Source organism: Prosopis cineraria, unplaced genomic scaffold, assembly GCF_029017545.1.
Source record: "Prosopis cineraria cultivar Desert tree isolate PC_DT_omini unplaced genomic scaffold, ASM2901754v1 PC1, whole genome shotgun sequence".
Lineage (NCBI taxonomy): Eukaryota > Viridiplantae > Streptophyta > Magnoliopsida > Fabales > Fabaceae > Prosopis > Prosopis cineraria.
This window is the reverse complement of record NW_026555332.1, coordinates 29,195,334-29,205,913: the sequence shown is the minus strand read 5'-3', so window position 1 is coordinate 29,205,913 and position 10,580 is coordinate 29,195,334. Positions and strand designations below refer to the sequence as shown.

General features: G+C 34.3%; 1 protein-coding gene across 19 annotated transcripts; it reads right to left on the bottom strand.

Annotated features, from left to right (window-relative positions):
- Positions 1-646: 646 nt before the first annotated feature.
- Positions 647-4,108, bottom strand: LOC129290280 (uncharacterized). 19 transcript variants are annotated; one of them, XR_008588308.1, is made up of 5 exons: positions 3,883-4,105; positions 3,414-3,609; positions 2,915-3,103; positions 1,430-2,497; positions 647-1,328 (listed from the first exon to the last, which is right to left on the bottom strand). XR_008588308.1 is itself a non-coding variant. In XM_054927025.1 (3 exons), exons 1-3 carry the CDS (start codon positions 3,734-3,736, stop codon positions 1,022-1,024), a joined length of 441 nt encoding a protein of 146 aa, XP_054783000.1. In that variant the 5' UTR covers positions 3,737-3,874; the 3' UTR covers positions 647-1,021. The 19 variants fall into 19 exon arrangements, 2 of the variants coding, with proteins under 2 accessions (XP_054783000.1, XP_054782983.1); XR_008588307.1 differs by having other exon boundaries at positions 2,915-3,100; XR_008588313.1 differs by having other exon boundaries at positions 2,915-3,089.
- Positions 4,109-10,580: the final 6,472 nt, after the last annotated feature.

The window sequence follows — 10,580 nt, the reverse complement described above, 5'->3', positions numbered from 1 at the left end:
AGTTTTTTAAGTGGTCAAATGTCATTAAATTAAACTCACCCTTAACCACTTAAAAATTTAAATTTTCAAATAAAATGTCACTGACAACGACAATAGAATTTCTTTTTTTTTTTTTTAAACTAAGAAACATTTCAATCTTTTCACATATAGAATTAATATACCAAAAGGATCAAAGAACTGCAATGCTATTATTAAATTATTTGATCCTTATGAGATATAAATTTTATATAGTGATCCTTGAATTTTTCTCATGAAAATTCATCCAATCACATAAATTTTCAACTTGTTGACATGCTATTATAATCGCGATATTGCAATGATTATGCGGTTCCACCTAAACTCGTTACGATTCTTTCAACCTGAGATTGTGAACAAATCAACTCGACAAGAGGACTTCCTCTCAACATTTCAAATTAACTCATTGTACTTCCCATGCAGGACAATTGTTCATATCTTATGAATAATATATTAATTTTTTTTTTGGTAGGTAAATTTTGATGCAGTTGTGCAAAATTTGAATAAGATATTAATACAATTTGCTACAAATTTCACATGCGATCAAGAATTTATGTAACTGCTCAATATATCCGTTAGTGTCATATCCTAATTTCACAATTTTTTAATACAAGGTCACAGAAAAATCATATTAAAAAACAGGCAAATCAGGTTATATTAGAAATCATACAATTTCTGCATCTTAGTGGGGGATCATTATAGATCACAATATCAAGAAACTACAGAAAAACAATCAAACTAGAGATCGATAACAATAAAAACAATCAGATCATAATTACACAACTTGAAAATGGGGAATGATATAGATCGAAACAACACAAGGCCTTGTATACTTTCTAAGGAATAGGCCGCTTCTGCTCGTCAATCTCACGGATTTTCTTTTGTCACACAATCACATGGGTTAACGGTAGCCAAAACATTTGATGATCCCAAGGGTATTATCTTCCATAGAGCACAGAACATGCTGAAACCACAAATTAAACCATACCACCGCTTACAACTATGGTTAAAGACAGTTAGCTATATCATCCAAGGAAATTTTACTCAAGCTTTCTCCACTCCTTATACGCCGAATTTTCCCTGCAGAAGCAAATGTTGAGAGCAGCTGAACTTTCAATTTGTTACGAACCAAACAAAGATTACAATATTTGATGCTAACTACAATAAAATTCTATGGTTTTGCCTACTTCAGGGATTTTAGCTGTTTAGGATCCTCTGACCCCTAATATTTTGCACCCCGTCAAATCACCACTGAAAGTGTATACCAAGAACGATGCAATGGAATAAGCCACCCAAAAAAACGTAGCTTCACCCTGTTAAGAAAACATATTTAACACTTTAAACTGAAGAATTACTGTGAGTAAAAGTATATTTTGTCATCCATTAATTAAATGATTAGCAAATGATGCATTACTTCTATATATGAAGACGCTTATTGCTGCAACGGCAAAACTAATAAATATTGATGCCGCAAGGGTAAACTCCTATTTCAGCAAATGTTCAGCTTGAACTTCAGCATTGATCCCTTGTTCCCCCAGTTCCCATCTATCAGAGCCACATAAAGCTCTCATCCCAATCTTGGACAGCATGCCTGAGATTTTCCACCTCTGCATCTGATGCCCCTTACTTAGGTTACTAAAACAGAGTTGATAAAATCAATACTTCTTTTGGTTTCTTTCCCAAAGACTTGAACATAAGGATTTATATGCTTTGCTATTGCAGAAGCAAACCATGGAAACAGTTAATGAGTGCCCTTTTTCTTTAACAAATGTCCTTTATATACTTTGTTAGAGTAGACTCAAATTTCAAAATAGCAAGTTCTACCATCCCATTGATCAGTTTCAGCTATACTTATTCTGTGAGAAACATGAATGTACAGTCATTTAAAAAAAATTATGTATTCTAACCTAAAAAATGGAAAAGGATAGGGAAAAACTGTATATTAATGGAATCAATAATCTTAATTATCAGGTTAAGAATGAAAAGAAATGATAAGCAGCAAGGGCCAAAAACAAGTAGTGAGTGCCAACATGATATAGAATATAGATCAATGTAACATCATGTCGAACACATATCTCTGGAATGCTTTTAATTTCACCGTTGATTCTGTCATTGTAAACTCTTGTCTCAATTTCACCCTCAACATAAACTGAAGAGCTGCATTAAAGCTTCAAGCATGAGGGAAAAAAAACAAAACAGAACTCACACCAGAGTGTATCATGTTTATCTATCCAGGATGATCTCAAAATTTATCATCTAAATTTCTGCACTCACTTCTTTACAAGTTGTTGTACTGCATAAACCCTGAGAACATCATTATGCACAGCAATCCGATGCCACTGAGCAGGTTTTGGTAAATCCTTTGCCCCCACAGTTCTCTAGTCAAACATCCCCCCGTCCCAACTATAAAGACTGTGACATTCTTCCCATTCCTCACTACCTTTTGAACAGGGGCCTGACCAACTTTTCCATAAATGATGGCCTGTGTCATATCACTACATGTAGGTTAAATAATTCCTCAAGTGAAATATGCAGACAGATCATTATTTTATGCTCAGGAAGAGTGACGTTTAATTTCTAAAACTTTGATCACTGAGAATTTCTGTATAACTGGCTACTGCAAGGTTATTTTCCAAAATCAATTCAGACTGTTTGCTCAAACAGTCAAGCTTCATAAAACACTGTATGATAATTACAAAACTAGTTTTTCATTCAAGTCATGCAGAAGAAAGCACTTGATTAAATCAGCACAGCAACAAAAACCTACAATGGGTCTGACAGCACCAATAAAATAAATGAACTCGCTCTTCTGCTATTACCCAATCCAAATCCATCCTTAGGGATGTCTAACTGTAATAATGGATTGCTAAATTTCGAGTATTCAATGCCTAGTACACACCTGGAAAGTTCCAACCCCTCTTTGGATCCACACCCTGTAGCTGCCAACCAGGCTGATTGCCAAGAAAATTGTCAACTTCTTCATCAAAAGCATTGTTCTTTGGCTTCTCATTATCATCTACACTTTCATCATCATCACTTCCAGATGTTGTTGAGTAACATAACCTCCCACTTCTCTGCATAGCAACTACTAAATACAATAATTAAATAACCAATAGTATCTAATGGGCTTGCTGGGCCAAATGATAATTCAGCCCAAAAATCTTATTCCAAGAGACAAGAAGCAATTAACATTCACACAAGTGGAAGTCGTGGGAGAGTAGTGGATGAGTGAAGGCCAAGGAGGTTTTTGAGAATCCCAAGCACTGAGAGAGAAGACTGGGGGAATCAATTTGGAGTATGGCCGTGCTACATTATGTTGGTATAATGGTGAATGTTATGCATGATATATGAACAATTGACCATAAATGTATCTTAAGCAGAAAACTTCTTGTCCTCACCATTAATTTCTTCATGCTCGTTCCAAGTTCGAAGTACCATTTGCACAAATAAGAAACAAACCAAGACAAGTGTATAGAAAATCGAAAAGGAAAAAAAAAAAAGAAAGAATTCATGAAATGAAAGTAAGGGGAAAAGAAAGAGAACCATGAAAAGAGGACGTCGAAGCAGACACTCTTAGATGCTTTGCAAGTTTCACTGCCACCGAATTCATTGTCATCAGAAGACTCGATACAGACACAGAGTCTCTATATGTAAGGGGGGAAATGGAAGGAGGGCACTTCAAGTAAATATAACAAATTAGGGCTTGAATAACTAGTAACATTAAGCCATTGGAGAAAGAAAATGTAAGGAGGGGAACAAGCAGAGCACAATCATTACACTTGAGCCATTGAGCAAGCAACACACCAAAGTAAATATTAGCAAATCAAGGAGAACAAATTAAGTCGAGAGGAAGCAGAGAAGACTTACACGATTCAATACCAAAGGGAGTGAGACAAGACTGACGTAGTGAGGTCGTTTGAGCGATTAAGTGAGACTGGGGATAAGCGAGATTTCATCTTCTAGGGACAAGTCGACTGAGGGAGAGAGACTGAGACACTGACGAAGTGAGAGCGGGTAATATTGGCAACTCCTTACCCGTGACCGAGAGGTGGGAAGGCGTGGAGTCATTAGAGGCGTTGGCTAGGTTTAACATTTTTTATTTAACGAATTTAAAAGCGCATGAATAATATAATAAAATTAGGGGAAGATTGCTGGAAAGGACTTTACCAAGGAATTAATTTCTGAATAGGAGGCCTTGAAAAGTTTTGGAGAATAAGGTCGCTCTATGATATAAAATGGAAGCAAAAGATGACCAAAATATCCTCACTGAATTGAAATGAAAATTCTGAATGCTCGTCTCCAGTCTTCGTGCGCGATCTCTCCCCCTCCTATCTAATGCTCGAATCATTATGACAAAACTGCATGGCTATGCTCAACCAAGTTTTCAACTTTGTTAGGTCAATTTCCTTAGTGTTTGATGATGATTGTGAATTAGTGTATCAATTTTAGGTTCTTTTTTGTGTGATTGTGAGTTCAAGTGAGTTTGGTTGCCTGAATTTTTGATTGTTATTGAAAGAACTTAAAAGAAATTGAATAAAATTGTTGCTCTGCCACCTACTCCTCTTTTAAGAAGTTGAACTTTAAAGGCTGGTGCTACTTGATGAAATAAAGTCAATAAAACAGGTTTGGCTTGATGGGCTAGCTTGCAAACCTACTAATTTTGACAAGTTGGGCTTGGAAATGAGTAATTTTTTAAAAAATAAGTTTAACTAGCCTAAGCTACTCAAATGTTGAGCTAAACACAACCTGCATAACCTTTAGATTGGCCCCATTTTAAAAAAAAAAATAGAGAGAATCGCACCCAGGGTCCTCAAAGGAAATAAAATTACACTTAAGACTCAATACAATCTAAAATGTCTCTGTAAGCTTGAGAACCTTAGATGAAAATATGTTTTAGCTAGAAAAGACCCATTTGCCCCTCTCAAAACTAACTAATTTGACAATATGATATTTTCTTTTTCCTCTCCTCTTTCTCTCTCTTCCTCTTACTTCTATCTCTTCTCTCCCTCCTCTTCCTTAAATCCCATTCTTTCCTTTCTTTCCCATTTATCACTCAATCTATATCCGCTCACGCGTCTCCAACTTCTCCTCATTTTTGGGTATTTGTTTAAAGATGAACAAATCAAATTTGGTGTAGTTTATGGCTTTTAGTATTCTAATATAGCTTTAAGTTTTGTTAGCTTTGTTTCCTTTTTCAAAAGTGTTAATCTATATGGTGATATTTCTAGATTTCATCTTGGGTTCTAATTTAACTTTTTATAGGCCTCAAAAGCTCTATTTGGATGATCTGATTCAAGAGTCCTCATGTGAAATTGTCACACATCGCCATTAGATAGGGAGGATGACTTCTACATTTTACTATGTAGTAGCATTCATTGGAACTTTAGCTTTTAATCTTCTAATGGTCAAAGATTGGATTATATGTTGTGAAAACATGAACAATATTTTGTTAATATTAGATATTCAGTTGTGAATGTAATTATAAATTATCCATATATGATGTATACTTTCTTAAAAATTCAATGAAAATATATTATTTACGGAATTATTATTGTACAAATGTTGTACAACACAAGATCCTATTTGAAAAATCAATACTTGAAATCTAATAGTTATTTCAAAATCACAACAAATATAGAAGCATAGTTCCTAGGGCGGCATAATTCCAAATAATATATCGTTACTCATAAGGATCTCCAAAAAAAAAAAGACCAATCATGAAAGTAGATACTGGACTTTAATTGGATAAACATATTTTTCTCAAATGATAGATCTAAACAATAATGCCCTATTGTGCCCAAATAGTATTTTTCTCAATCTACCCCATTATTCAATTGAAGTCCACAATTCAATTGTAATTAGTAATATTTCAAATCATAAAACATACTATTTTGCAGTATTTTCAATGCTTAAACATTTCATTAGTAACAAAATAAGTGGATAAACCATGAGGGATAGACATAATCTTTATGGTATAGTTTTACTAGTCAAATCAATGACCAAGAGGGATAGACAAAATCCTTTTGACAAATAAAGATGCAATGTAATCATCAATAGAGTTTACATGTCATCAAAATAACAATTATCTTAGGTTGGCAAGATATAAATTGCTCATCAAAATAAAATATCATGTCTCATTCACCAAATTATGCCTTTAGTGCTCCTTCGGTTACATTTTATCTTGTAAAAATGTTAACTATGAGGAATGAGACATAAAGGTTGTAACATCCTAGATTTTAAATCTTGAAAATTTCAAGTGTTTAGAAAGATAGATTGGTAAATTTAAGTGAGTTTTTAATTAAAGATGTTTTTTTAGAAGACTAATATGGTTTTCGAATCATTGGATAGCCTTAAAAGAGAGCTAAGCTTAAGTTTAAGTGGACCGTAGCATAAAGAGAGGCCCAAAACAAGTTTGAGCCTCTCTGTACTATCCACCGCGACAAACTTACCTTAGAGTGATGCATGAAATGTATGAGAAGAGACATATGCATAAACATGTGCATTACATCCGTGAGTATACCATAGACTAGGGTAGGGGTCATGGCCCTACTCTATGCAATTTTAAGAAGTCCTAAAAGTGTTAAGTGTAGAGCTTAACTCTACCAAGAAGGACCTAAGAGATCCTAAAGGTCTCAAGTACAGAGCTTGACTCCACTACGATGGACCTAGGATAATGATTCACGAGTACACCCTAGACTAGGATAGGGGGTCGCAGTCCTACTATTTGTAAGGCTAGGAAGTCCTAAAGGTCTTGAGTATAGAGCTTGACTCCGCTAGGAAGGACCTAGGAGACCACCCATACATAAAGAAGATACCTAGTTTGAACAATGGTATGGTGGGCCCTATTTTAGATAAGACTGGAAGTCCCAATTTAAGTAAAAAGCTTGCTCCACTAGGTGAAATAAAAAATGCATGAACATGAACATGATGGATGATGTGTATGAATCCTTATATATATATGCATATGATATTATTTTTACTGAAACACTTACTACTTTATTTCTTATTTATAATTTTGCTTAATAACTGATATTTGGGTTATATCCAAGTTACTGTGACGTATGTCTCACTCCATTACCTTTGTACACAGGTGAAGAGAGTAGAAGAAGGCTAAGAAAGGAAGTAAGGAAAGAGTAGCTTCGATTGGCAATGGTATGACTACCATTATGTAAATGAATATATAATATGTTGTTAGAGATAAGTAGCCAACTAGGATATATAGTTGTATGTGAAAACAAATATGTGAATATGTATCTGAATTGTATCATGAAAACTTGCTTTTGTATATGATTTTGCATCTCACTGAGGGTACCACAACAGTGGCTATATAGGTAGGCCTAAATGCCAATCAAGCAAGTGTATGTTATTATGTAACTTGTTCCACTTATATATATGTGAATTATTATGTGAAATTATGTGCATATGTAAGAACTTGACACAAATGGTGAGGCAAAGTCCCATTTAGAAGAGTCGAGTATATTTGTGATACTTGACTATATGGTGAGATGGAGCCCCATATGTGACAGTCGGATGGATGAAAGTAGAACAAGTTTATATGTATATGTGATTGTTTGTATATTCCTCATACAAACCCATAATTGTGTAATATGGAATTAAGAGGTTAAAATGGACAATTGATGTGATATATGTGATTAGAAGTATTAATCAGGTGTATGTAGTCCTTTTAGACTTAGTTCAAGGCCTAAAGCAGTTTAATAGGACAACAAATGAAAATTGAGCACTTATGGTGCAAGTTTTGAAAGAAAAAGTAGCTTTTTACACCTTGGTATTCAATTTTAGATTAGACCATTAGGTCAAGTCCAAACTTATCTCATTAGATAGAATATATTATAAGCTTTATGTGGGCGATTGAATCACTTCAATTGAACGTCGGATGTAGAAATGGCGCGTGATAGAAGTTTGCCCTGCAAATTGTTTTATGATAATAGATTTTGCTATTATATGCGTCGTGGCACATTGTGTGCCATACCACAGTGCATGGCACAAAGAAGAACATAGTATGTTGGTCTGTACCACATGCCATGATGCATGGTAGTGTAAGCTGTAGTGCATAGCGTGTTTCACAAAAAAATAATTATGCTTTTTTTAGTCTTGAGTTGTATGTTATACTTCCATTAGCCCTCTTATTTGAACATATGTTTGACAAAGTCAGGATCCCGTATTTTGAAAAAAAATAAAAGGCTATTACTCTGATTTTATATTATTGATCGTATTGTTATAGGTATGGATGTGATGGTAAAGTTCAGATGATTAAGGAACTTTACAGTATTCATGGACAGGGAGGATCTATGGTTCGTAGTGGGTAAAGCTGCTCTTCGCTAGGACTGCCTCTTACAATTAGTGAGCTTGAGCCAATCTAGTCATATGGGTTTGGTTTTCTTGAATTATCAGCCTACAGATTCAGTTAAAAGATATAAGGAGAGTATAAGGTGGTGCACTGATCATACATATCATTCTATAACTATAAGTATGTATGTAACTTGTTCTTTATGTTTTATATGCCTAATATATGCACTATCTGTTCTTACACATGAGTAGTTTGATTTAGTTATTGAGTCCTTGACTCACCTTATGGTTATATTTTTCAAGTGAATTCTCTGATAAGGGTAAAGGGAAGGAACGTGCTGATGAGCATTAAAGGAACTAGTGTTTTTATAGTCCTTTCTTTTTCTTTTGTTTTGTAATGAATTAATATGCATATGCCAACTTAAGAACATATGTCATTTTGAGGACACTTGCATGAATATTATTACAAACTATAGATATCTCGACTTGGAATCTTGTAATAGTTATGAAGGGTCGAAATATTAGTACAGTTGTTGTTTTGATGGACATTTATGTAGTTGTGTGGTTTTACAACTATTTATGATGAAATGTTGTTACCCCTAGGAAATTATGTTGAAACTAACAATTTGATGGTCAAATCTTGTATAGAATGTCATTGTTGTGGTTTAGATGTATAAATAGGATGGTTGTGGTCTATTTGAGTTGGTTTAAGTGGTTCCACAGTTACTGGCACTTAGTATGTGAGTTTGGACACCTTGGTTGTTATTTTAGAAAGAAAAATTACCATTTTGTGTATAGGCGTCTAACTCTCAATTAGTTTAGCATTTAGGTGTGTGATTGGTGCCAATAGCTACGTAGCTCAAAGAGCTACATGTGAATGCTTGAATTATTTAAATCGGATGTCGGATGATAAATTTGTGTGCTCATAAAGTTTAGCCTGGAGTTCTATCATGACAATTATTTGCTATCATGATAGTAGAGGCTTAGCCTGCACCGTGGCGCAATGCCCAGTTAGAGTCTTAGCTCTCTGTGTTATCTACTGCGGTAAATAGAGCAATTGTAAGGGAAATAAAAATTTTCCTTTTTGCTTATTTTGAGATGTTATTTGTTTTCTTGCTTTTGCATTCTTTTATACTTTATTTTAAACTATAGTTTAATCTCAAACAACTTTTTAAAAGGTTTTCTTGGGGTCTCGACTACTTTAACTTTTTTATAACCATTTTTAAGGGATTTAATTATTTCTGGTTATCATAACGGTATTCCGTGTCTGGTCTCAACTTCTTCTATTTGAGCTAATTTTAAAGTTAGGGTTTTATTATTCTTCCTTAAATTCAAACCTTATGATGATTTCTAGACTATGGATATTGGATGAATTGTTAGAGTTAAATGAGGTTATTAGATGTTAGTTTTTGCTCTTAGAATGTAGATTTTAGATGGGTTGAGTGTAACATCTTGAACTTTTAATTTGAAGGTCTAGTTGCTAATTAGGGGTAAATTAATAATTAGTGATTAAGTATGGTTTTGAGTGATGGATTAATGCTTTGTGTTGATTGGTAGGTAAATGAATAGGATCGAGTAGTGGAGAGTTGATTTGAGGTGAAAAGCATGAGAAATAGTGAGAAGTGCCTCACCAAGTTACTTGCCACGGTATGTGATGCATTCGCCGTGTCACATGGCACAAAATTTTCTTAAATCTGACATGAATCAACTCAGCACTTAGACAGAAAAGAAGGGAAATGAATGTATAAGAAGGAGGAAGGAGGGCTTCTCTACTAGGGCATCCATTTTTAAAAGTTTAGGAGATAGCTCTAACTAGTGACTTATCGAGTAAGTTTCGTACCATCTTGTACTACATTTTTACCTTAATTCCTCTAAGTTTAGGTTATAGAGAAATTAGATTAGGTATTTTAAAGGTTAAAATTTGAGGAAAAGTTTGGAAAGGGCTTTTAGGTGCAAAACTAAGGTTTTGGGCTAGTCTGAGGTTTAGTGGCTGAGCCTTAAAGATATAAGCTCAAATTGACCAAAATGGTTAAGTTAAAAAGGGTGAAAGTGCTAGTTAAGTATGTAAAGAAGGCGTTTTGGTCATTTTGATGGCTTAAGGAGGTGTGAGTATAATTTATGGGTTAAGTGAACCCAAGGAATGCTAATAATAAGGATATACATGCTAAGTTGTGTAACTTAGCCAAGTCACAATTTACCTTGAGCTTGAAAATTAATTAAGGATGTTTAATCGTGTAGATTAAGCACTTGAGAGATTG